At 35.3% G+C, this 25,674-nt stretch overlaps 1 protein-coding gene across 3 annotated transcripts in view; it reads left to right on the top strand.

Moving 5' to 3' along the window:
* The window catches only part of RALGAPA2 (Ral GTPase activating protein catalytic subunit alpha 2), a 171,948-nt gene that overhangs the window by 35,429 nt on the left and 110,845 nt on the right, over positions 1-25,674 (top strand). For all 3 annotated transcript variants that reach the window (XM_062571340.1, XM_062571339.1, XM_062571341.1), the window contains 11 exons: positions 672-849; positions 2,724-2,839; positions 7,994-8,132; positions 9,444-9,643; positions 10,896-11,126; positions 14,081-14,254; positions 15,099-15,236; positions 19,154-19,302; positions 20,517-20,628; positions 22,616-22,853; positions 23,593-23,757. In XM_062571340.1, coding sequence (XP_062427324.1) covers positions 672-849; positions 2,724-2,839; positions 7,994-8,132; positions 9,444-9,643; positions 10,896-11,126; positions 14,081-14,254; positions 15,099-15,236; positions 19,154-19,302; positions 20,517-20,628; positions 22,616-22,853; positions 23,593-23,757 — 1,840 coding nt within the window. The remainder of the gene's footprint in view (positions 1-671; positions 850-2,723; positions 2,840-7,993; positions 8,133-9,443; positions 9,644-10,895; positions 11,127-14,080; positions 14,255-15,098; positions 15,237-19,153; positions 19,303-20,516; positions 20,629-22,615; positions 22,854-23,592; positions 23,758-25,674) is intronic.

Here is a 25,674-nt window from a genome sequence, read left to right as displayed (position 1 = left end):
TTCCAGCCTTAAGTATGCTGTACTAAATGCATTATTTTCTTGTTTACCCAGTAGTTTTGAATCCACTTTACTTTTTCCAAATAAAATGGTAAAAAAATGTATCTAGTTAATAAAGAAGGTAAACATAGTAACCTTACTGAATACTCTACCTTGGGTGGCTTTGTTGCACGTTACTTTTCAAGATGACATTCTGCTGTCACTGAATTTGAGGTCAGTAGCTTTGACTTCCATGGTGCCAAGATTTTACACTTAGTAAGGCACGCAGCGTTGGCAGCTCTCATTGTCATAGGTTATATTTGCCATTGTGCTTCCAAAGTCAGTGTCAAGATTCTGAGCCCTGAGAACAGCTAAGCTGCGTTTGGCGGAAAGGGTAGGATGACTGCAGAACACGGCCAAAGGAAATGAGGGAGTAAATCCAGAACTATGTAGCCTCTGATTCAAATTGAAATGGTAATAGTCTCCATAGAGTGGCATTGCCTTGAGTACAGCTTGCTGCTGCCTTCTAGCCTCATGATTGAATTAATAATGTGATTACTCTTGCTATGACTAAAAGACTCACTAGTATATAATTGGAATGGAACTACTTACTCTGCCTTTTCTTAAATATTTAATTGTGTTACTGTACTTTCAATTTGTTTTACTATTGTTTTCTACAAAATTATCTCCTGTAGATAAGATGTGAAGGAATCAGACTGTTTCTTCTTTGGCTTCAAGCACTTCAGACTAACTGTGCAGAAGAGCAGATATTAATATTTGCATGCCTTGTGCCTGGTTTTCCGCCAATTATGTCGTCAAGGGGTCCCTGTACACTAGATAACATCATTAGTCCTCCTTCTAATTCACTAGAAGGTAAGTAAACTAGAAGAATTTCAATGCTAACTGCATTACCTCCTTCCTTCCATTGAAGTCAAAGTTGCTTCTGGGGAAGGTGTCAAATGGATGATAGTGTTGATTTTTATGATTTAGTGGTATATTCAGTCTGTCAAGCTATTCAACTGTATAGCCTGCTGATCTTGTCATTTTGAGTTCAGAACAGTGTTAGTTTGTTGAGGTAAGGCTGTACGAACACGTTATTGCAAAATAAGTTAGCATGTATGTTTACAGTTTATTGATTAATCTGCTGTGATTGCTTGTGTACATTCTTCTAAGCTACAGTATCTTGGACATTACTGGTGATACTTTCACTGACAGGCTACCTCATATTTGTCCTTTGATAAGAACTTACACTGAGTGGTTTCTGTATGCAGCACATGGTGAAACTGGAACTTTATTGCTTCATGGGAACTTGTTCACATTGTCATTCCCATAGCGTTTAAAGAAATAGAAACAGGTATTACTTGTTACTTCCTCCTTATTCCTGAATGAGGCAAATCCAGTGTAAATCTTAAAGCAGAAATATTAGAATAAAAATACTGCTTTGTTTTTTTTAGTGGAAAATTACTTTCCGGGTCTGCCTTGAGAAGAGAAAAATTCTCAAACGTTAGGATGATAATCTGAGTTTCACCTTGGGGATGTAGTTTGATACATGGAATTTGAAATGTACATTGCAGTTGGGAGAGGACGAACCAAAAAAGACGAGCAAGAGACTATAGGTTAAATTATAGTAGAGGAGTGAGAGTCTGCCACCTGTGTTGTATATTGACTGCTGTGTAGAGGAGAACAATTAGGGCTTCTGTATGAAGGACTTGTACCCTACATTTAAAAAAAAATACTAGCACTAGACATCTAAATACACGGACAGAGGTAGAAATGCAAATAAGGGTCAGTGAAAGCATTTCTGACCAATGTGCCTGGACTTGCTCGGTGTAAATAAAACCTAATGAAACAAAACATACTTGGAGCACGAATGAAGCTCTTCATACCGCTGTATGAAAAAACCTTGGACTTCTATCTGGATCTAGAAGATAAATCCATCCTCAGGCTAGCATAAAAATGTTGTAAGGACACACCTCTTAGTCCTCACTGGCCTGGTCTGCATTATCTGTAACAGACTATCCCCGTCTTCATTGAAGATGTTGAAATGCCTGTGGCCAATGAATGTGTATGTTTCTCCTCCGTGTATTATGATCACTGTTTTAGAATGTTGCAGATTTTTTTCAGTTACGTAATTGGTACTATGAGCAGGATATTTCTATTTCTCGGAGCATTTGTTTTAGATTATTTGCAAACTCAGGCCTCCCTTTACAAATTTGCATTAGCTCTTGTCGTTCCCCCCCCCCCCCCCCGCCGTGTGTGTGTGTTTATATATATAAATTTAAAAGGAGTCCAGAATAGTCTTATTTTCTCTGGTAAAGAATTAATGTCTAGTTTGTTTCATTCATAACATATTCTATGTTTTTTTACTAATCATTATTACTGTTATTTTAGATGCATAGAAGGCTTTGTGTTTGTGAACTGATTATGCCTCTGTCAGTATACATGTTCCTGTGTCACGTGCTACACTAGGGGCTGTGCAGCTATCCATTCAGATCAGAGATGTTCCTACCTCATTATGTTTTTATCTATAAGGGTTTAATAAGAAAAGAAAAAAGTTGGTGCCATCCACAGTTAAATGTTGTTGGACTTGAGGAATTACTGGAAACCTAAACAGTTACTGGAATTTGGCTTTGTAAGATTCAGTAGCACGTTATTACTTATTTACAGGTTTGTCTTTTTATGGAAAATATTTATTTCACTATTTTCAGCTTTTCTATATTTAAAACATACTTTTCTTTGTATTTTAGCTAAGATTTATCCTGAAGAGATAACCCCACTCTTGCCAGCTGTCTCTGGAGAAAAAATTGCTGAAGACCAGACCTGCTATTTTCTTCAGTTACTGTTAAAATACATGGTAATTCAGGTGCGAAGGAGATTTGTTTTTAACTATTCACATTTGGAGGAAAGTACCTGTTAGATAATTATTTTTGTATTGTATCTACACATACACTCCAAGAAGCTGTCTTCTGCATTTCCTTATTGTTTCCAAAAAAGAAAATCATCCCGAAGATACTACCTTGTAGCATCTATGTTGAAATATATATTTCAACATATAATTCTTACCACAAGTGCGAAAAACTTGAATATTATCCAGACTTAAGTTTTACTTTATACCCATAAAGATCTCCCACAAAAAAAACAGTTCCCATAAATCTGTAATTGCTGTGATTCAGCAACTGCCACTGCAAAGCTGATTGCAAAATTCAAGTTTATTTTTACATTTTACATAACAGGTGTATATAGTAAGTATTTCACAAGTGATTAACAGAATCATGGTTCTGTTAGCCATTTGTGCTTTTCATATTACAAAACTATCATGTCTGTGTCTCTTGAGTGTTTTATCAGGTGTAGCTCTTCAACTATCTGTTGCTGTGTGGATTTTGGAACACCAGAGAGTTTCATACAATTAATTTATTCTACCTGAAACTTGAGGGAAGGTTATTCTGCCTTTAAAAAAATTAGAGAGGTGTGTAAAAAGCATGAAATACTTTGCAGTCTGCCATTTCAACATGTTTTCAACAGGTCCTCATTCCATTCTGTAGTCAAGATCCTCTAGTCAAGCTCTAAGTAAACTGTAAAAGTTGCAGCGTCTGTCAGTGTAGTAGTATCAGCGTGATGTCCCGACCTCTTTCTTCTCCCTGAGTTAAACAATGAATTCTACAAGTCTGTTGCTGTTGTTACTTTAACCTCGAATTAGATTGTTGCTTCATCCTAACTTCTTTAAGAGTCCTAAAAATTGAAACAGACAAGTTTTGGGAGATGATGTTAAATAGCCAGTTATGAATTGCCAACCATCACTTCACAATCTACTGTTGTGTCCTAGCCTACCAGAATGTCCAACATTGGCCAGTGAAATTGGGACAGATCTGATCTATCATAGCTTAGAAGTCTTGGATTTGAAGATTTGGGAAGGTGATAAGTTGTTATGGTAGTTTGAATGTATGAAGAAGCTGGAAGATGAGGTACTTTAAATAAGAAAGAAAAGGAAACATGGCACCGAAATTCTCAATGAGTGCTAAAATTATGAGGAGTGTACTTGTGTGTAATGTAAAAGATCTTAAACAACAACAGCAAAAATATCTCAAAGGATTGCATCCAAGGTTGTCCTGGGTATCCAGAAACGCAACTTGATTTTTACTTAAACATTTAAATAAAGAAATGCAGTGCTTGACACGATTGCTGCTGCTATTAGTTACTGCCATTTAGCACTTAGAAAACCTTACTGGCAATCCCAATCACCTGAAGTTCTGAGTTTGCATAATAATAACTGATCTCTCTGTCTGGTAAGTATTGAACAAGCTGAAGTGTATTTCACTCTGAAATTCCACTGTGATGTACAACTGATGTTATTTCTCTGTGTTCCTAACTGCCAAGTCTAAGTGTCAACAGGATCTAGTCCTGAGCAAAATGCAGTAGCAGCTAGTGTTTACATTCACAAATGTAATTCTATGTAGTTACTTATACAATTAAGATTTTTCACTAGGGTTTTCAAAGAGGATGGGATTCAACTTGAATCCTTAATTAGACTACTAAGTAGTTGCTTACAGAGGCTGTTACTACTGGATATTCCTGCAACTGGGTTTCAAAGGTAAGGATTGACTCCTGATCCTTTTTTTTCCCCTCCCCCCTCCTTAAACAGAAAAAAAAGGTGGAATTTATTTTCGACTGTGACTCCTGAATGGATGTCTTAAGCAAGAAAGTGCTTAAAAAACACATGTTATCAGCTATTGGATAGTTTGTAGGTGTTACCCTTTTCCAGTAGGTTGTGTCGGGAGTCCAGGTGCCTGCCAGGGATGTAGGTTATGGCAAGATGGCCAGGTCCTTGTAGTTCTAAGCTACTTGGTAACAGAAGTGTTTTTAAATAGTAATGTTAATGAAATCTATTTTATGTCTGTTAATCCTAATCTCACTTAAAATACTGTTTTACACTATATGTACTGAATGAAAATACCTAAAGGTAAATGATTCCTACATTAAAGAATAATATGTAAGTTATGGAGAGATGTTAAGATGAATTTGCAGGGAAAACCAGGTTTCCCTGTTACAAGGATATGGTCTTACACAATCCTGTTTTTGTATTTCATTGATAAACTGCCGTCAAAATGTCTGGTTGGAGGATGTGATATTTAAATAATGAAGTTCTGTCTACTGAGCATCATTGTTTTGCTTTTATTTATCAGTATTCTTATCTAGATACCTCATAAGCCGCCACTGCAATAATCGCCTGTTAAGTTGAAAGGAGTAACTATACTCCAAAGGGATGAACAAGATAGGTTAAGAATCTAGGAATATTTTCTTTTAATGGCCTTTTAAATCCCTCTTTTTCTGTTAGATAGGCAAAATATAGTGTATTTGCTGGTTAAGTGTCTGCTGAAAAACAGTAAAGGAAGAAGCATTAAAAGGCAGTGCAAATGACTTAATTTATGTGCTTGGGCTTACATTGAGAAAGTTAATATGGGATACAGATACAGTTTGATCTCTTGACATGTACATAGATGAGGAGACATATGAAAGATCACTGGAAAAAGACGAGAAATGATGACTTCTGAGATTTTTAAAAAGGATATAAGTAACATGTAAATAAATTTTAAAATTTAATTAAATGAGAATTAGATCGAAAAATAGATCAATCTGTGAAAAAGAAAATGGGATAATGTATAGATTTAAAAAAAGTAAAGTAACATTTTCAGTAAAGTGAAAATTGTGTAGACAATGGTATCTTAAGTGCTCAGTATAAAAAAGAAAAGATAATGAATACTTTGAGATACATGTTTTTTATTAAAATGCAGTGGAAAAGGTAGGGCCAAAATGATAATATAGAAGAGTTTGTAATAACTGCTTATTGTATTTTACATTCTGTATAAATGCTTATATTTTAAATAGCAACTATTTAAAATTATCGACTTTCTTCTGAACACCACTTTTCTATATTCAGATTCTCAACATAATTAAACAAAAAGAATTAACTGTTCTTTTTATACTCCTATTACGTTTGGGTTCAGGTAAATCTTATATTACAATATATAATATCTGTATATTGTAAAGTATATGTTTGTAGTAAAATTATATTTAAAAAATTATATATATACACTGTATATTTACATATTGTAATGTATAATATATATTGTAATGATATTATAAATCTTACATCTCTTGCATTATGGTCCTTCAGCCTGCTTTTTTGTTTGTGTTGCTTGGTAGATCTGAGAATCAGTTAGACAGAAACTTTTTTCTATGGATAATAAATGAGGTTAAAATAACCTGATACAGGCAGAGAAAAATTGCTCAGAACTGGCACTTGGAGCAAACCTACATCTTCAGGGAAAAAAGGAAGAGAACAAATTACTTATTGTTTCAATAGACTAAAAAATTATTTTAAGAAATGTTCTTTGGTAGGAAAATTAACTTTTCTGAACTTTTCCCCAGCAGTAGGAGTGATGATTTATAAATCCCCAGTTGAATTAGCACTAAGACACTAAACTAATTTCTTGAGGAAATTTATAGGGTGTAAGCTGAGAAATTAGACCATCTCGCCCAGTAACTGTTAAAGATAGAAAACAAAGAATGAAAGTTGTGGTAAGAGTAAGAAAAGCCTTTGGTTTCTGGAGAGTTAGAAACTTCTCAGATGCTAAAAATAGGTTGTATACTCAGAAGACATAACAAATCCTAGAAATTGAAGTTTTGGAAACAGCTACTAAATTTCTGTCTGCAGTTTTGCATCATACAGGCAATTGTTGCAGATGTGCAGGAGTTAAGTACATTTGTGTGTTGAGCAGAGTTCTCCTCATGTATTCCCAATTCATCTTGTTTAGATTTAATATTTTAATACTGATACAAAAGATCTGACAACAAGAATCACAATAAGCATACTACAGGATTAATACTACAATATGTATTTAATAATTTGTGTCTGCCACTTGGTAGAATTTAACATGTGAAATAGTTTGTTTCCTGCAACAAATAAAACAATGCAAAACTCAGCAGCCTTACTTCTAAGCTCTACATGTGTATTTTGCAAAAATAGGAAATTGCAAGCTCCAGAGTTTTTGGAGAGATTTGAAGAAAGGTCCAGTAAAGACTAAAGTAGGAAAACTTTAAAGAAGAAAAGCCTTCAGTGACCAAAGTCTCAGTGTGTGTGGCTTTTTTAATACTTAATATATTAACATCTTGGAAAGAGATTTAGAGTATTCGTCATCTGTTCTACACAGTTGAGTAAGCTTTCCTAAAGAATTTTCACTGCAAAAAGAAAAATAGTTCTGTTTACTGTGCAAAGTTCTACTTTTACCTTTCTTATTTGGAATTGCACCAAAGTTTCTTATATAAACAAAGTAAACCAGGTCAGATAGGTTGCATGCAATTTATTCCAAATTGCAAGTGTTTTAATATGAAGAGTATTAACAGCTTGATACGATCTTCTAAGGAATTGCATTCAAAGCAGTTGGTAAAAACTAGGAAAAATATGTATGGTTCTTTTGCTTTGATCTGTACAAGAACAAAATGAGTATTTTTAAAAACAAGCCCAAGTGTCAGCCTCTCCCTTGTTAATGATGATTACTAGTGCGTAAAGTCAAATTTATAAGAGATTTGCATATTTTTATATGCAGCTATATTAAACTTGACATTAGGAATAGTTTTTCTGTGATTAAAAACATATTTATGATAAAAATGTAGCCCAAAGAAATTAAAAACTATCTAATTAAGTTTACAGGTAAGAAGCAGACTTGTTAAAAACATATGCAAACATTAATGTGACAACATGTGATTCAGTGGATTAGAACTGCCTAAGTATGTTGGTTTTAAAAAACGTTATGTAATGTCTTACATTTCTGTTATGTTTTGGAAAGGGCTTAGGGACAGTGCTAAGATTATGTATTTTTTGTTAAAGAGTAAATGGCTTATTTTTCACATTCAGTAAAGCAGCATTTTGTCATCAACATGGAATGATTCTGAGTATAACAGATTAACTTTAAGCTTTTTTTCCCCCCCACTCCCCTTCTTTCCCTTCTCCATGGCAAAGGCGGCAAGCTTGGAGTGGAAGAATAAGGAGAATCAAGACACTGGTTTTAAGTTTCTCTTTACCTTATTTAGAAAGTACTATCTTCCTCACTTGTTTCCATCTTTTACAAAGCTAACCAACCTGTACAAACCTGTTCTTGGTAAGTAGTGAATTTTATCTTACAAGTAGAAGAAGAAATAATGGTGAATGTTTTCAGTAGTATCTGTCTTAGCTAGTGGCATATAACTACAGTACTGTTGAGTTTTTTGTTTGTTTGTTTTTATTTGTTTTTTCTGACCCGACAGCAGTTTTTCTCTAATTCTCCATGGAGCTACTCCTGGTTTTTGGTGTGCGTGGGCTGTCTTGGTCCTGCTTGCCCATGAATGTTTCCTCTTGCATAGCATTTGTGTTGTGCAAACAAGGAATGTGTTGTTATGATATGTAATGAGGATAGAATATGCTCTCTTACAGGTTTTTAAAAAGAATTAGTAAAATGCCCAATTGTGCAGGAGTAGTTAAAGTAAATAGCGTTATTTTATTTCTTGTTTCTGTGAAGCAAAGAAGAAAAAAGCATCTAAGAGGAAAAGAAAGGAAATAGATATGTGGCTGTGAAGGAAAGTGTAAATGGAGAGTATGTTGTTGGAGCATCTAGGAAGTACAGTTATACCTGGGATGTTCACATTTGTCTTTGACTCTTTCCCCAGTGTTCGTTTGAACAATATTAAAGAGCTGGTGCTTGAATAGGAGCAGTGGTATTAGTACGCACCTGATGTGCTGCAGCCTCTTCATCCTCCGTCTACTCCCTATTCCGACTTTTAAATCTTATCCTTTGCAGTTCAATGTTTAGTGTCTAAAATAATTTCATTACTTTGTCAGCTTTGTTGCTCATGACTAGAGCACAGTCCTTCCCCATTTCAGCAGTGTATGAGTGATTTTTCTCTGATTCTAAGCATATGGATTAAGTATGACCCAACCTATTTCACTGGTGCAGTCTTCCACTTCATCCTCTGCATGTTCATTCTTTTATTTCAGTGTGTGCACTGCTCTTTGCATCGGAGCTAACATCCCTTCCAATGTGCTAAGTATCTTTTCTCTTGTTCTTCACACTTCTGGCTGTTCCTGAGCCATATTGTCTTTCTCACTGTACCTTATAAAATTCAGAGTTTTATTGATCAAATTAATTTGCATTGTCGTAGGAATAGTTCTTTGTTTCGAATTTTGCCCTTCTCTTTGCAGCCCTTTGTTTTCCTTTGTTTTGCCTGGTATGAGTTATACCCTCCAGGAAAGGTCAGTGTTCTTGTTTTTGCTTTTCTTTAGAAGTATTAATAAAAGCAGTCATTATTTGCATCCGTTATTTCTTATGGAAAACATGTTATTGATCACATGTTCAATGTTCAATTTAACCAGAGTCTGGAAGCAATTGCAGTTTTTTAAGATTAGATTTTCTTTGTCTTCTCTTTTATCTCACCAGATATTCCTGATGTAAGACCAAGACCAGTATACATTACTGCAACACGAAACAATGAAAATGTCTATAGCACAAAAATTCCGTACATGGCAGCTCGAGTTGTTTTTATTAAGTGGCTTGTTACCTTCTTTCTTGAAAAGAAATATTTAACTGCTGTTCAGCATACAAAAAATGGAGGAGAAATGCTCCCTAAAATTATTCAGGTGTGCTTGAAAGTTTGCTTCTGTTTTTTGTACTTCTACAAACCTTGCAGGTGATCAAAGTGCACTGACAACTGAAGCAAGAAAGAAATGCTGCCTCTAAGTGAATAAATAATGTATTTTAAATAGATTTTTCTTTGGAAGATGATCTTCAAGGAATCAAATAAAAAAAAAAACAAAAACAGATTCATCAACATTCTCATTAGACTTTCATAACTTGATCTATGAACTGTCAAACTTTTGCAGTATGGACAGTTTTTTAGTAATGGCATATGTTTAGTTTTTTTTCTTGATTTTGACTGTTTACAGTGAGATATTAGAAAATATTTTACTGTCAAATTGCGAGTAGAAATTTCTCTAGGACTAGGGGCTTCACTATGAATTATGTAAGAATAAGTTGTGTTTTCTTTAAGAGAATCTCCAGCTTCCTATTAATAATTAAGGATCAATGTTAACTTTATAGTCTTCTCTTGAAACATATGCCTATGTCAAATTTGAATTCACTGGGGAGGCATACGTTAACTATTATGGTAGAACTGTGTGTTTTCATATTTTTGAAGCTCTTCAGCGTAAAAATTTGAAGCGTTAAGTACAGCATGGCTATTGAAGGTGCTTTCTGTTGATTTTGATCTTTCCTTTTTCATAGAATTTTTGTCGTCTTTAAATAAATAGCTACAAAATCATTCTAACAGACTGGAAAAAATATTTTCGCTAAATTTTCCAGACATCTGACACCAATTAAAATATATACGTTACATAAGTGTATGGTTACCCTGAAAACTGAAACTGTCAAAAGTTATCAGCTGAAGCTGTGTGTTAGCTTTTGGCACATGTGGACTTAATAGTGGTTTTGAATTTCGCTGAACGTAGTCTGGCTCAGGAGAATGTGGCTGAACCTGCCTTCACTGCCCTTGGAGGTGCATCCTCCTTTGACTGAACACATTTTCAAGGATGACTGTTCCATGGTGCAAATGCTTGTAGCAGTTTTTCACAACTCACGGGCGTGTTCTTACGGGAGAGACAAGTTAGCTATTCTAAGGGATAGGAAAAGACAATATATGAAATATATAAATATGAGGTCAAATTTCCTCTTGGATCAAATATTAGATCTAAGGTTGCATTCAGTGACTGGTCCCATTTTATTGTGCAAAAATAAATGCTGATGTCTTAAATTCTGAATAAATAGTACAGTTTTTTGTTGATTTATTTATAGTATTTTAGTAATTTAATTAGGCACACATTTTCCTTTGTGTAGACTGTTGGTGTTGTAAACCAAGAGAAAAACCCAGAGCTGGAAACGGGTATGCTTTATGCAAGCGAGCAAGAGAGAAACCATTCCAATAGCAGCACCTTGTCTGACCGAAGACTCAGCAACTCCAGCCTTTGCAGCATCGAAGAGCAGCACCGAACAGTGTATGAGATGGTACAGAGAATCCTCTTATCCACTCGAGGTTATGTTAACTTTGTTAATGAAGTCTTTCGCCAGGTAGGTCATATGAAACGTGTGTACGTATAGTTGCTATTCTGTATGTTTCCTTAAAGGAAAAGGTATGATTACGGAGCAGAACATTATAAAGCCTGTTCAGGCAGATAATTTGTCAAACTTGATGGTAGTGACATCAGCACTGTTTGTTTAGGAGTCCTTCCTAGGTCTTTTTCCCAAACACATAGTGCTGTTTACCTCTATTTATTTTTTAGTATAAAGCTTCTTATGCTGAGTTTGGTAGTCACTGTTAATGAAATCAGAAGGCTTTCAAATATGTTTTACATGTTTCAATTTTAAGCTGACCAGCAGTAATCATTAATAGTTTTGGTTAACAATTACTTGGGAAAGGATTTCAATATAAGATAAATTGCAAATGAAGAAAGTAATGGCAGCTGTATGCTCATTTTTCTCCAAGTAAAAATTCCAATTTCAGTTAATATACTTAGACATTTTTATCAATAGTAAACTTAAATACCAGTTATTAAGAAGAATTTATTGACAGATGGGAAGTTTTAATGATGAAATTACAGACATTTTACAAGAACTGAAGTTTGTTCCTGATACCAGACATCAGCATCTCTTTTGTGAATGTGCCACTTCGTCCCCCCACCCCTTGCATACTGTGATAGCATACTAGGAGATGTAATTTAAAAGTATATTAAAAGATGTACTTATTAGCCTGTAAATTTGTTTGAATCGGTAAGATTCTTGTTCCTGTGATCAAGGTCAATACTTACTGAAAAAGTCAACTATCTATTCAGACACTATCTATTGCTTCTACTAGCACTGTTCATTACTTTGACATCTTTTCAGTTGTTTGGGAGAAAAATGTATGTGGAAATACTGGAGATTCCCAGAATTTTTGGGGTGTCTGGTACTGGTGCAGGAATTGTGCTCAGTAGCAGCTTCCAGGTCACATAAACGTGTAGAATACACTAGTCACCACCGAAGTGAGCATGCATGCTTTACTCCAGAGTACCTTGTGTGCACAGTTTAGCTGCATGCTACTAATGCTTTTCAGTGTGATTGGATGTTATTTTAAGAGAATGGAATATTTTTGTGCATCTTAAGAAACATTGTGTTATACTGCCCTCTTGTGCTTTTTTTGGAGTATGTAAAATTTTACTATTTTCTAGGGAACAAGGGCTAATGTGCTGCAACACTTCTCTGTTAATTTATTGTGATCAGTATCCGGTCATTGAAACAAATAGTGGTATTTTGCTCCTTCTTGTGTTTGTCAGACTTATAGGAATTTCACTAGTCTCTCTGAATTCCTCTATTTCTTTTTTTTTCCTTACTCTGCTTTACAGCCTTTCTGAAAGTTTTTTGGTAGTGTCTGTTCATCTGGCTGGCGAGAACTGTTGTTTCTCCAATATTCTAGCAGATACCTTGATTTTTTTTCAGCTTCTGCATCTTTAATAACCTGACAGTGGGTTTTGAAGACATTTTCAGAAATTTCATGTACAGTAATTGCTGCATAGCACATGCAAACTTGTTTTACCAACCTTTCAGCCTCTGTAAACTTGTCGAAAATAACATTTAGCTGTTGAATGATGTGTTTCATGCTGACTAGAGGAAAAGAAATGTGCTGTATAAAGAAAAGGTTTCTCTTGAACTGAGCAAAATACTCTTGGGCGGTTTCTTCAGTTAAATTGGTTATAAAAAACTGTGCTGTTGGGGTAGAGGGATAGTGTAGTGGTTATCACATCTACTTTAAACACTGCGGGTCCTGGGTTCAAGCCCCAGTAGAACCAGTACCAGGAAATCTTTGGGAGGTGGGACCAGATAATCTCCAGAGGTCCCTTCCAACCTTACTGATTAAGTGAAATGAATACTCTGCAATGGAATGGTATTGTTTTTTGCCCTGTCAGTCATGGAGAGCAAGTGCTTCATAGTTGGAAGGATCTATTTTTTAATTGGAAAAATGTATTTTAGCCTCTTTCAGTGTTTTTATAAAATAATGAGTACTGATACCGAAGTTGGCCACATTGTTGCCAATACATGCTTTTCTTGTACCACTTGAAGTTCTCTGACGTGGGTTGCTGTGCGTGTTTGCTGTAGTCCAAAGATCTTCTGACATTCAATGCTACGATGTTACTGTGTATTGAGATTGGTTTTTAGAGGTCTACGAATTTTGCTGTAACCAAAAACTTCATATCAAAATAAGGGTAATCTATTCAAGAAAGAGGATAGGCATCATTCACAGTTGAGTGAGCATGTTGATTTTTTTCCATGGCTTAAAAATATTACAAGAGGCACATCATGATATGTTGTTTAGATATCAAAGACCTCTAGAAATGTGGGGAAGCATAGAGTGTAGCTTTTGAAGGCTTACAAAGTGCTCGCCTTTACAGAATGATTCCCAAATACAGACATTAAGTAGCACGTTGAAAGTAGTAATTTTTTTTCCTGTTGATTTTCAAATATGTAGTAGGGAAGGGTTTAATGCCAGCCAGTGCTATCCCCATCACAGTTCATTGCCTTGTCTCTACTTAAACTTCCTCAAATGACATTTCACATCTTACACTGGTGATGTCATCTGAAGCCAGCTTGTCCAGAAACTGTAGCGTAGTACATAACTCCAGCCTACCAACCCTCTGTGGCTCATAATGATTTGAGAAGGAAAGAGAATCCACATGAAGCTACCAAGCTGACAATGAGCAAAAACATTTAATTGCTTTTAGTTTGAACAAATACAGTATGAAAGTTAATTGAGATCAAAAATTATAGAGTTGTGGAGTACTGCAGTGTACGTATAGGTGTATGCATAGGTTGTTGATTAAACATAACTTGCTTTAGTATAGATGAAGTAAAAATTACATCTCCTTTTTCTTTGTGGGCTGTATTATTTAATAAGAGTGTGTGTGTGCACGCACATCCATCCATATATAGATGTGTGCGTGCACACTCATCTATGTCCTGTGTATGTTAATTTGAGTTAACTTTGCGTTTAGGCTTTTTTGTTGCCTTCTTCTGATACATCTGCAACACGAAAAGTGGTTAAGGTATATCGAAAATGGATATTGCAAGAGAAACCTGTGTTCATGGAGGAGCCAGACAAAAAGGAAAATGAGCAGGATGATGTTACCAATTTGGAGGATTCAACAGTGCAGACGGATAGTAAACATGTATGGTATCAGTGCTACTATGTTGTTCAGTTGCAGTATATTATTTAGTTTTTAAACTAACTGTGAATGATAACAATTTAAAAAATGTTCGGAAAGGAAAGGTTAACAAGTCTACTTCTGTATTTAAGATCCAAAAATGCAAACAATAATTAGTGTTCAACACCCCTTACTGAAAGAAAGGAAGAATTTCACATTTGTATTTTGAAAAAGATCATCTCTTAATTATTCCCTATTTATGTAAATACAGAAGCAGGAATTTAGTATGTTCTGCAGTGTTAAATTTATGCTATCCATTGTCTTAGTATGAGTAGAACTATTTCTTTTTGATAGTAGTATTCAAGAATTTGGAAATATTTACAAAATCATATATGCTGGATCGAAATGTTGGATCCAGACACTTTAACTTTTGGAAACTACAATGTAGGTATTTTGTGGTATCATCTTTTTCATATATTATAAAGAACCATCTGTAAATGTTGACTTTGACATGGACATGAAACTATTTGAAGAGAAGCCATATTGAGAAAGAAGGTTGAGTTGTAAAACTATAGTGAAAATTAGTTTTGACTGGATTATTTTCAAAGAGGGTTTACAATTTTACCAGACTTTAAAAATTCAAATATTCAAATATTAGGACAGTGAATGATTTTATGGAGTGTAATATATGGTATTTTAAAGTAAGATAGACAACCCTTAAAATTTTTATGAACCGTTGAACTTCATATATCATCTGTTTGTTCAGAGATGTGTAAATAGTAGACATGAATTCCTTGCTGAAATGGACTTAAGACATGACAGTTCTCCCTCTTTTGCTTTCTTACTAACTGAATTGTGTTTTTGAAAGCTTGCCTCTGACCATTCAGGCCATAAACGGTCATCCAGCTGGGGAAGAACGTACTCCTTCACTAGTGCTGTTAACAGAGGATGTATATTAGAGGATGAAGACAAAAATGTTAAAGCTGGTGCTCAAGCTGCATTACAGGTATGTAGAAAATGGCAGTACAATCATGTTTTATGGACCAAACATAGCAATTTATTCTAGTGTTCTTCACAGCTCTAGTTAAGGTGAAGTATTTGTTTTATTCTGATCAGTTTTTCTATATTTAAAGCTTTCTGAAATGTTAATTTAACTGTTGGGTGCTTCTGGGAAAAATAAACTCCCAAAGATAAGGTGGATTTTTATACAGCTTAAGAAAATTATTTGTTAAATAAAATAGATTATCTTTCCTCTGGTATCTACTTCCATTCAGATTCAGTGATACAATAATTTGAATTTGAATCCTATAATAAAATTTTAAATCAGTAAGTGCTTGAAGCTGGCCGAAATTAGCTCTAAAATAATTATCAGAGCTGTGAGATTAACTATAAAAACCCTTTTTGGATGTTAATTGTATGCTTCATTTTGTAAGTTCCATATGCAAATGTATTGAAGTATTAACTGTATTACGGTATTAAAGTAGAAGCAATTGTCACAAGGCTTGACTAGCATTCTGAACAACAACTTCCTTCTGTAAACCGCATTTTATCTTTAACTGGTCATGCTCAAGACAAATGCACACATGTGCTCTGCTTTCTTCTGTGCACTCTCATGCATGTTCTCTACTGTGCAAAATGCAAGTTGCCATCCTTCATTTCTAAGGTAGACGCTCTTACCGTATGGTAACTTACTCTACAGAGGTTGCTTAGCAATTGGGGTTCTCCTTCCAAGTGCAAGGAAAATAGAGAACTAATAACTAACAGTAGTTCTTGGATTTTATGCTGCACTCCAGATCAGAGCAACCTGGGAGTGTTCTGGGTTGGCTCCCAGCTGCGCTGGCTTCTGGGGGTATTGAGCTCAGGATGTGGTAGCACTCTTTCGATCTTCAGTAAAAGATGCCCCGTATCAGGAATGGAAATTGAGGCAGCAGCCATTTGTGGTTCGCCTGCAAGTGACACTGTGTCCGCAGGAAACCTTAGAGAACTTGCACAGTAGCATTGACTGTGATTCTTAATTTTCTTAGGAAAAAAAGTTAAAATTTCAACTGAAAATGTATTTCAAGGACAGTATTGTAAATACTGATCTAAAGGAAGCAACTTATATGTGAGGATTTGTCTTGAGTTCAGTCCATTCAGTTGATTATCAGATATTAAAAAAAATCAACTTATATTTTTATTATTTTAATATTTATTATTATGGTTTGTTTTCTTGATGAGTTTTTTTTACTTTTAAAGAAGAAAAACTTTTTGAATTTGCAAGTCTAATTTAGTCTCTGTTGTGATCAATCTTAAGGCATGATTACTGTGCATTTGAAGCACTGTATAATCTCCTTTCCAGTTCAAAATAGAAATTTTTCGTCTTTAGCTTTGAATTTGGAGCACTTAATTTTTTTTTTTTTTTACTTTCTTCACCTCTAGATTCTGATTGCTAACAGGAAGTGCTGTGGCTAGTTACAAAAGCTAAGCTATAAATGCTGTTAAAACAAGAAAAACGTATGTATTCAGCTGAGGCTGAGAAAGCTGGATTCTAGTTTGAAATGGTATCAGATACAGCCCAGGCACATAACGCAATTCGACGTATATAATTCCTGTTACTGTGTATCTGAAAATCACTCCAACACCTTTGTGTGCTGTGATTTTTTTTTTTTTTTGTTCATGTGCAGATCTTTTTTTTGTTGTTGCTTCTAGGATTAGAAAGGCTGGCTATTTCTGATGCTCAGAATCTTGGAAGTTGTCTGTGCAACCTTATTTTGTGCTGTTTGAGCATACACATTACAACATAAATGTTGATTAAATGAGTGTACGCTGTTTTTTCCTGTGTGCCCCTGCTGCACTTAGGGCACAGTGTGTCTTGCTATAGAGATAAATTAAACTACACTGTGACTGAAGACAATTTGTAGTATTTCTCTTTTTTAGTGAAAAATTGGAGTGCTGGTCAGGAGTGAGGTAGAGGCTGCAAGAAGAGCATCTTCTCTGGGTAACCTTTTGCAGAGCTGCATTTCCCTTCTAATTAAAAACTTTCCTTATGGTCCAGCCTGAACCTCCCAAGCTGCAATTTGTGGCCATTGCACCTTTTCTTGATACCAGATAACGTATAGAGTTTGGCGGGCTCGTCTTTGTAACTACGTTTTAAGTAGTTGTAGGCAGCTGTTAGATGCCCCGTAGCCTCCTTTTCGCCAGCATTAAGTCCATATCCCTGAGCCTTCTTTCACAGGGCTTATGCTTCAAGTCCTTGCCTTTCTTGGTATCTTCCCACTGGACCCTCTCCAGCTTCTCCTCATCCCTCTTGAACTTGGGAACCCAAAATTGGTTTCAGTATTAACATCTCTTGAGCTGTCTCTGTCCTCCAATCTTTGTTCTGGTATCTACATTTAACTTTTGTATACCAGTTCATTTTCTTTCTGCTTATCCCACAGATCTGCATCTTGTGCCCCTACACTCACTTCTTAATTCAGATTACAGGACTTAGAGCAGGCTATAGCAGGTCCCATCATACTGCTGCGTATTGTGGATGGTGCTTAGATTTTAATAGATAATTTTGTGTTTTGGTTTGGTTTGGTTTTTTTAGTTATTGAATGTATGCAGATTGAGGTTTTAAATTTTCTCTTTTTTTTGTTGTTTTCAGGGGTGCTTTGTTAGATTTTTGTTAGATATGGGTAGATTTCGACAGAAAGGCAAAAATAAGGCTCACCTAAATATAAACCCCAGTTCCTGACAAATTGAAAATTTAGGCTTTGAAATCTTGGCAGGATAGATTATTTCACAGAAAAGTTTATCAGAACTTATAAATAGATAACCTTTTCATAATTTTGGACTATTTAAACAAAATTCATTGCATTAGTATTAATTTTGTTTTTCACATTCAATTTGTACTTCACTCCATTGAAAAACACTGTACTTGCCAGCACATAAACTTATGTCATTGCTGATTATTCAGGGAAAACTAACAATGGAAGTTTGTATAATATTATGGTTGTTACATTGTTTTTAGTGAAATAGCTATTCTGTTTGGCAGAAATGGACAGAAATTTTTATGTACAGTGTGATATATTCTGTCATAAGAAGATATAAACAGCTGTAGATTTTCATGTTAGTTGATCTGAATCTCTCCTTATGCAGTCTGCTGCTGTAGCAGCTTTGAGATGTAAGTCACTATAGATGGAAAATTTTAGACAGAATCGACAAACACTTTGCTACCCTCCAACAGTTTGCCCTCCAGCATATGTTAATGTGGGGAGCCTTTCTGTTATTATTAAAGCAGTTCATCTGTGCTTTAGGAGAGGTAGCATCAAAATGCCAGAAAGCATCCTAATGTTTTCTTTTCAATTACTGAAAATAATGTTCTGCTGGCTTATGTAAGTAATAATTCTCAATTTTGATTGAAGAGCTTGATTGAAGGCTTTTATATACCCTGAGACTAGGGAAAGCAACTACAAGCAATTGAGATTTTTCATAATACAAGTTTTGAACTTCATTTGTTGCATTTCAGAGATGTGTGTTTAAACCATGTACCCATGTCTTGGAGTTAAATACCACTTTTAATGAAGAAAGTGCCTATCTTCAGGTACTTGGAATTAATGGGAACTAAGTATTTGCTTTTGCTGAACATAATTTACCAGAAATATTAGTGAGTGCTCAAGCATATAGTTCCAGGAAATGAGTAACTAGAGGAATGGTGCTCTTACCTGGTAGAATGGGAGATACCTAGAAGATGCAGTGTGTCATGCATGTTATTATATCTGCAATGCCACCTTACTTTTCATTGGGATGATGACACAAGGAAATTACAGTGACAGATAAAACATGAAGCTTTCCCTAAGAAAAGGGAAGGGTGCAGCTAGAGGACAACAAGCGTTTTAATGCAGGACATGACTTCTTTTTTGGTGTCCTTATGGAAACTGAATTTAAATGCCTTTTTTAAAGGTATTCTTGACAAACTCTGCAAACGTTTTCTTACTGGAACCATGCGTTGAAGTCCCTGCACTTCTGAAGGAGCAAGTTGATGCTTGCAAAGCAGTTTTAAGTATTTTTAGGCGCATGATTATGGAACTATCAATGAATAAAAAGACATGGTAAGTTTAACATGTTTATGTCATTTAAGAGAAAATATATCAATGTTTAAAGCTTGCAGGAGAATTACTGGGCAAGGAAAAGACTGATTTATTCCATTGTAGTTGTGGTAATTTCAGATGAACAACTGAAACAAAGAAGCTTGCAAATGTCCTCCAAAATTTGGTATAGACTTTGTCATAGCGAAATCATAGCCCTTCCTTGGGTGTAATCCCTTCACCTTTGGAACTTAGGTACAGTGGGGAGGAGAGAGTGAAAGAACAGTTATTTGGCTTAATTCATGGATTTTTACCTAACAGTACTCTTTCTGTCTTAACAAGCATCAGGCTTTCATAGAAAAAAAGATGGTTGGTTTTGATTTAACTTATTTAATTTTGATTTTAAAATTTTAAAATCTTGAGTTGACTATAATCTGTGGGAAAAAATAATTGGAGGCTGTTGGAGTTTTTAGTAGCCTGCTTTGCCGAAGGTGGTTGTGCGTTTGTACATCAGCAGCTTGTTTTAAAAACTATAGCATTCCACTTCCAATGATGGATAGCAGGTGGTTCCCATCACAGGGTTTGAATGTTCTGCTGTTCAGTTTTTTTAAAACCAACCAGATACCAAATAGTGTGGCTGTAATATGATCTGAATGCTTTTTTTTGGGATTTGGAAAAAGAAGAGAATCAATAATCAGCAATGTTTATATCAAGTATAGAGAGAATGCTAGTATTGAATGGTTAAATACTAACAAAATTATATTCCAAAGTTGTAAACACTTTTACAAACACTGACAAGTACTTATATTTCTTACTACAAATAGCATCTAAAAATACCTACTTTCTGGAAGCAAAATAGAACTTGGCTACTTAATGAAATTTCAAAATTTAAATATTATAGTCCTCCTTATGTAACAAATGCGCTTCAGGTTTTGTTGTATTCTTAGTGACTTGCACCTGAATTAATTTGTAGGAGTGTAGATTCTGTCACATCTTCATCTGACTACTGTTTGGCTTTGAGGCTGCAGTGGTTGTTTTTGTTCCTGCCTTTGCATTCCCTAAAATTAGTTTTTATGTCCACAAGCTACTAATGTTGTTTTGCAAATGATCTGAAAAGTCTCTTTAAAGTCTCAATAAGTGAGCTCACCAAAGAATTAAGAATTTTTTTGGTACCTGAAAATTGCAAGTATAATTAACAAATCATGTGAAGAAACAGTACATTTTTGTTTTGGTATCAGGGAACAGATGTTGCAGATACTCCTCAGAATAACAGAAGCTGTGATGCAGAAGCCAAAGGAGAACCAAATAAAGGATACATTTGCTCAAAGCATGTCAGGATTACTCTTCCGAGTAAGTATTTTTTGCGATGTTTCATAATACAGTTTTTGGTATGTCATTATTAATTTTTAAAATATTACCAACAGAGGAAGACAGGTTCCAGGTGAAACAAGCAGTTGATTTGATCTATTCTTTAGGGCTGTATTTACAAAACATGGTAGAACAGGCAGCCTCACTATCTCTTTTTTAGATATCTTCAGTGAGTATCACTGAAGTATAAGCTTTACATAAGTGATTTCTTAGAAGTAAGTTCAGCTAGCATGTCAAAATTGAGTCACATTGAATGAGACAAAAACATTTGTATATCTTTTTTTTTTTTTTTTTTTTTTTACATTACATGTATAGCTACACTACCTAGACTACTCCCCTCTTTCCAGTTTTAATATGAAGATAAGATCAATACCAAAGAGCAGACATAATAGTAGCACTATCCTACTTCAAGTCTAATGCTTTGTTCCAAGATGTGTAAGGTCTGTGGGCAGTGGAGGGAGAGGAAAGAAAGGGCTTCTCTATTACTGCCCTTGGGTGTTTTCAGTTGCCCTTTTGAGGATTGTATTTTTGTGCATTTACTTTACAAGAATGTAGGGAGATTAGTCTCTTAATGTAGTTATCAAACTTAGAGTGAATGCTTCCATTTGTGTTGGTGTTTTTCTTCAAAGCACACATAGGGGAAAAAAATGCAAAATGAAGGGTACATATAATGAGGAACTAAAGTAAGGCAGTGCATATTTAAAACACTGAAGTTAACGACCGTCTGTAAAATCATGAGAATGAGGGAAAGGGGCCCCAGATCACACAGGTGAAACTCAATTTTCAGTATTTTTTCTTCCTTTTTATCAGAATAGTATTGCTGTATAGTGTAATTAATTTTTTATTAATTAGTTCTGCATTTTGCTCTTTCAGAACTGTGCATTCATTGTATCTGAGAAGTTAATATAGAGTAGAATTGGCTATCTTTTTTAACTTGAGTTAGGGTGATTGTTATGTTTATATATACATATATTGTAAACTATGATCAGAGTTGATCTTTGTGTTATATACAGTATATCACAGTATGGTTGGGGTTGGAAGGGACCTCTGGAGATCATCTAGTCCAACCCCCTGTATCATGTAAATATTTTTATGTATCAGTTTCTGAATCTTCAAAGATATCAGTTCATTTTTCAACAAGAAAAATGAATTTCATTTGCAGAATCCATTTTATTACAAAGAAGTCTGAATTTCATACATTTGAAACCTGTGCTTATTGTGGCATTTCCTACACTTTCCTTATTGCAATCCCTAATCTAACAGCAGCAGGACTGCTCAGCAGGCATACCCAGCTGTGTATAGTTGGCACTAGTGAGTGAACACATCTTTTGGCTGGAAAAGATACAAATACTACTTCCCCCCCCCCTCTATCTCCAAGAATTCCTGGGTACCCACGACTTTTCCATAACTCAGATTTTTGTGGGTGCAAAAGGTGATCGTGGAGCAACATCCTTCTCATGTTTGAGGTGGCAAGAATCTTTACTGTGACTTTGAATTGAAGAAGAGACCATTTTGTCCATTTATGTACCTTTAATCAATGCTAATACGTGGGGAACTGGGTGGATTCTTAAATGCCTCCGGAGAAAAAAAGCATTTTATCTGGTCCTTGAGTGAAAGTTGTGAAAATCTGTAATTGGGCCTTGTCTATGGCTGAAGTGAGTTGCTCTACTGGGGCCTGGAGCATACACTGCCAGTTTAATTTATTACCAGGTCATGAGAATTGCTATCTTCTAATGCCACTGAAACTGTGACTTAAATTTAATAGCTTTTCCCATCTTTTAATACATCATAATGTCAAGACATTTTTCCTCTGGCAACAGGAAATTGGGGGAAGAAAAAAAAAAAGACTTTTAGTAGTTGAATGCTCTAAGCTCTACTCAGTTATTGTTACCTATTCAAATTACAGGTTGCTATATTGAATTCATCTCAACAGGAATAGATATGCTGTCATTTGTTTCTTTTCCCTCAGACTCTTATTGTAGCTTGGATCAGAGCAAATCTGAGCGTTTACATTTCCCGGGAGCTCTGGGATGAATTGCTTAGTGTTCTGTCTTCCCTCACTGACTGGGAGGAGTTAATAAACGAATGGGCCAATATCATGGATTCTCTAACAGCAGTGTTAGCGAGAACGGTGTACGGAGTTGAAATGACAAACTTACCCCTGGATAAGCTGAGTGAACAAAAAGAAAAAAAGCAGAGAGGGAAAGGTTAGTCTCTGCATTTCAGTGCATTTTATATCAAACAAGTTAAATATTTAAAAAAATAAAAATTTAATTTCTTTTAATCTAACATTAAATACCCCACAGTCTATTAGAAGAATCTATTTAAGCAAAGGTGAAGTGCTTTGGGTTTATATGTTCTAATTTCTCATCTGTTCCTATATGTTCTAATTCCTCATCTGTTTCCTGTAATTCATCTAATTCCTCTGTTATAAATAAATACCTGTTATAAATAAATACCACACAGTCTATTATAAGAATCTATTTAAGCAAAGGTGAAGTGCTTTGGGTTTGTGTGTTCTAATTCCTCATCTGTTTCCTCTAATTCATCTAATTCCTCTGTTCCTTATTGTGGGAGGGAAGGCAATAAGAGTCAGTAGGAGATCACTATTCAGCAGTTTTTAAGTAGGAGCTCCAGATCGGTCTTTTCTGTGTAGGAGGATTGAAACATGTAGTTTTCTGTGCTATAATCTGCCATAGTCATAAATATCAAAAAATCTTTTCAATGTACTTGTATTTATAGTATTTTAACTGTATTTGTGTGCCATCTTGCAACTGATAAACTTAGCTGAAGTACTGATTGTTTTTAATAATTGTAAAAACTCATCTCTGTAGACCAAAAGATTAATATTTTTAATTTCCATTTGCTTATAAGTCTGTTCATGCTGCAAAAAAACATGTGCCAAAGCACTCAATACCAGATAATTTTGTCTTCTATATATCAAAGGTGGAATTTTAGAGCCTCAAAAGACAGCTGTAGTGGGAAGATCTTTTTCATTAAGCTGGAAAAGTCACCCTGAAGTTGGGGAGCCAATGAGATTCAGAAGTGCTACCACCTCTGGAGCACCAGGAGTTGAGAAAGCAAGAAATATGGTTCGTCAAAGAGCAACAGGTCAGACCCAGACATAAATATTTGTCTCCAAACTTTCCATCACACTCAAGTTCTGAATCTACCTTTGGGTTGTGAGTACTTTTGAGAACAGCGTAGCTTGCTTAAATATCTAAGGTTTTTTCAAGCACTCCAGCAGCCTGAATTTGATCAGTTCTCATTTCCTGTGTGTGTGTTTCTGTGGTCTCAGTTCAATGGGCTACAAAATAAAACTCTCAAGAGAATCTTCCCTGCTTTTCCATAGAGGTTTTGTTACACAGCTTTCTTTCCCATTCATAACAGATAACATAACAACCAGGAAAATTTGAAGGGGATTCAGTATGTCTTTGTGGCTTTGGGCTTCAGAACTAAGCCAGTCTTCAGTTTAGATCACAAAGTTCTGACAATCGAAACTCTTATCAGTTCTTTCTTCCTGTCACATCTCTTTGTAATTTAAGTGAGTTTGTATCTGTGTTCCAGCAGAAGTGTTGCTGGAACATGAAGATTCTGATTCCTTGCTTCTTCTGCTACAGCATTTCTCTTGCAAACCTGTCACCAGAGCAGTAGAGAACCTGGAAATATTGATCAGCAAGGACTTTTCTTGGTTGTGTACGTTCAAATTAAAGGCATATTTTCCCTTTAGTGAGAGAAGTTTATATGGTCGAGAGTGAGTAGGTTGTCAGCTAAGAGGATGAACTTTGTGTGTGAAAGCCCTTGGTTTCATTTTTTTGTCTTATGATCATATGAAAATAGAATTCTTTTGTCCTCCATGTGATTTGTTCCTGTCAATGGCTCCCAAATCAGCAGACAGAGAAAATATTGTTTGCACGTGCAGATGTAGCAAATAATTCTTTCAATTGTGTAAAATGCATATCCATTTTCTAAGAGTAACTAAATAGCTAAGACTCCAGAGGTGTCACCTTTCAGAATGAAACGTGGTAGTCCCGAAGGTGATTACAAACATGAGAGCTATTTATGGAAAAACTTTTTCCTTAGCAAAATGGAAATTTTGGAAAAATATCTCCCACTGGAGGCTTTCGCCCCCAGGCCTTTTCCCTCTTTTATTTAAAAAAAAGCATGAAGAGGGAGGGGAATCTTCATACAAATATAAGAGTGCCTGTGGCTTCCAGATAAGGCTTTCTTTTGATCTGCTGTTTATATCTGAAGTTGCAAGAGTAACAGTGCAGTCAAATGTGAATCACAACATTATGAACTTCTGAGATATTGGAAAGACTTCCATTTGGTATTATAGCTATGTCACATCAATGTGAGGAGATAATACAGCAAATACAAAAGCACACCTAATTGTCACTCCAGCACTATGGAGGTCCAAAAACCATCAACTGTTAAAAGTTGTAGATCAAGCCTACAAGAAAAGATGTAGCTGCCTTTTTAGGGAAATGAAAATGTAGGAGTTAAAGTTCATAGAGTCATAGAATCAGTAAGGTTGGAAGGGCCCTCTGGAGATCATCTAGTCCAATCTCCCTCCTCAAGCGGGGTCACCTAGAGCATGTTAGACAGGGAAGTTGGGGAATGCTTTCAGAATAACTTCCCTTATGTTTGCAGAAGCAGTCTTTCATTCAAAGTTCATTTGGCATTTGTTCTCAAATTTCAGTGCTTTTGTTTTGAAGCAGCAGAATAACCACCCTATTTAAATATATTTACTTCCTTCCTCCCCTGTTTCTGTCAGTGTTGACATTGCGGTGAAAAGGAAAAGAGGCTGTACAGCAAATAAGGTGTTTCTTGCCTGATAACTTTGTAAGAGGCTTTTCTTACTCAGCACTACTTTTACAGTTGGTAGTAAATCAATTACAGTTGATAGTAAATTGCTGTTTTCTCTAAAGGAGGCTTTAAATTTGAAGCAATTGAATGTTAATTGAGATAATATCAAGTTTTTATCTTAATGATGTTAGTCAGTGTCTAGAGTAGTAGTCACTTTGG

Source organism: Rhea pennata, chromosome 3 (assembly GCF_028389875.1).
Source record: "Rhea pennata isolate bPtePen1 chromosome 3, bPtePen1.pri, whole genome shotgun sequence".
NCBI lineage: Eukaryota > Metazoa > Chordata > Aves > Rheiformes > Rheidae > Rhea > Rhea pennata.
This window is presented reverse-complemented; position numbering and strand designations above follow the sequence as displayed.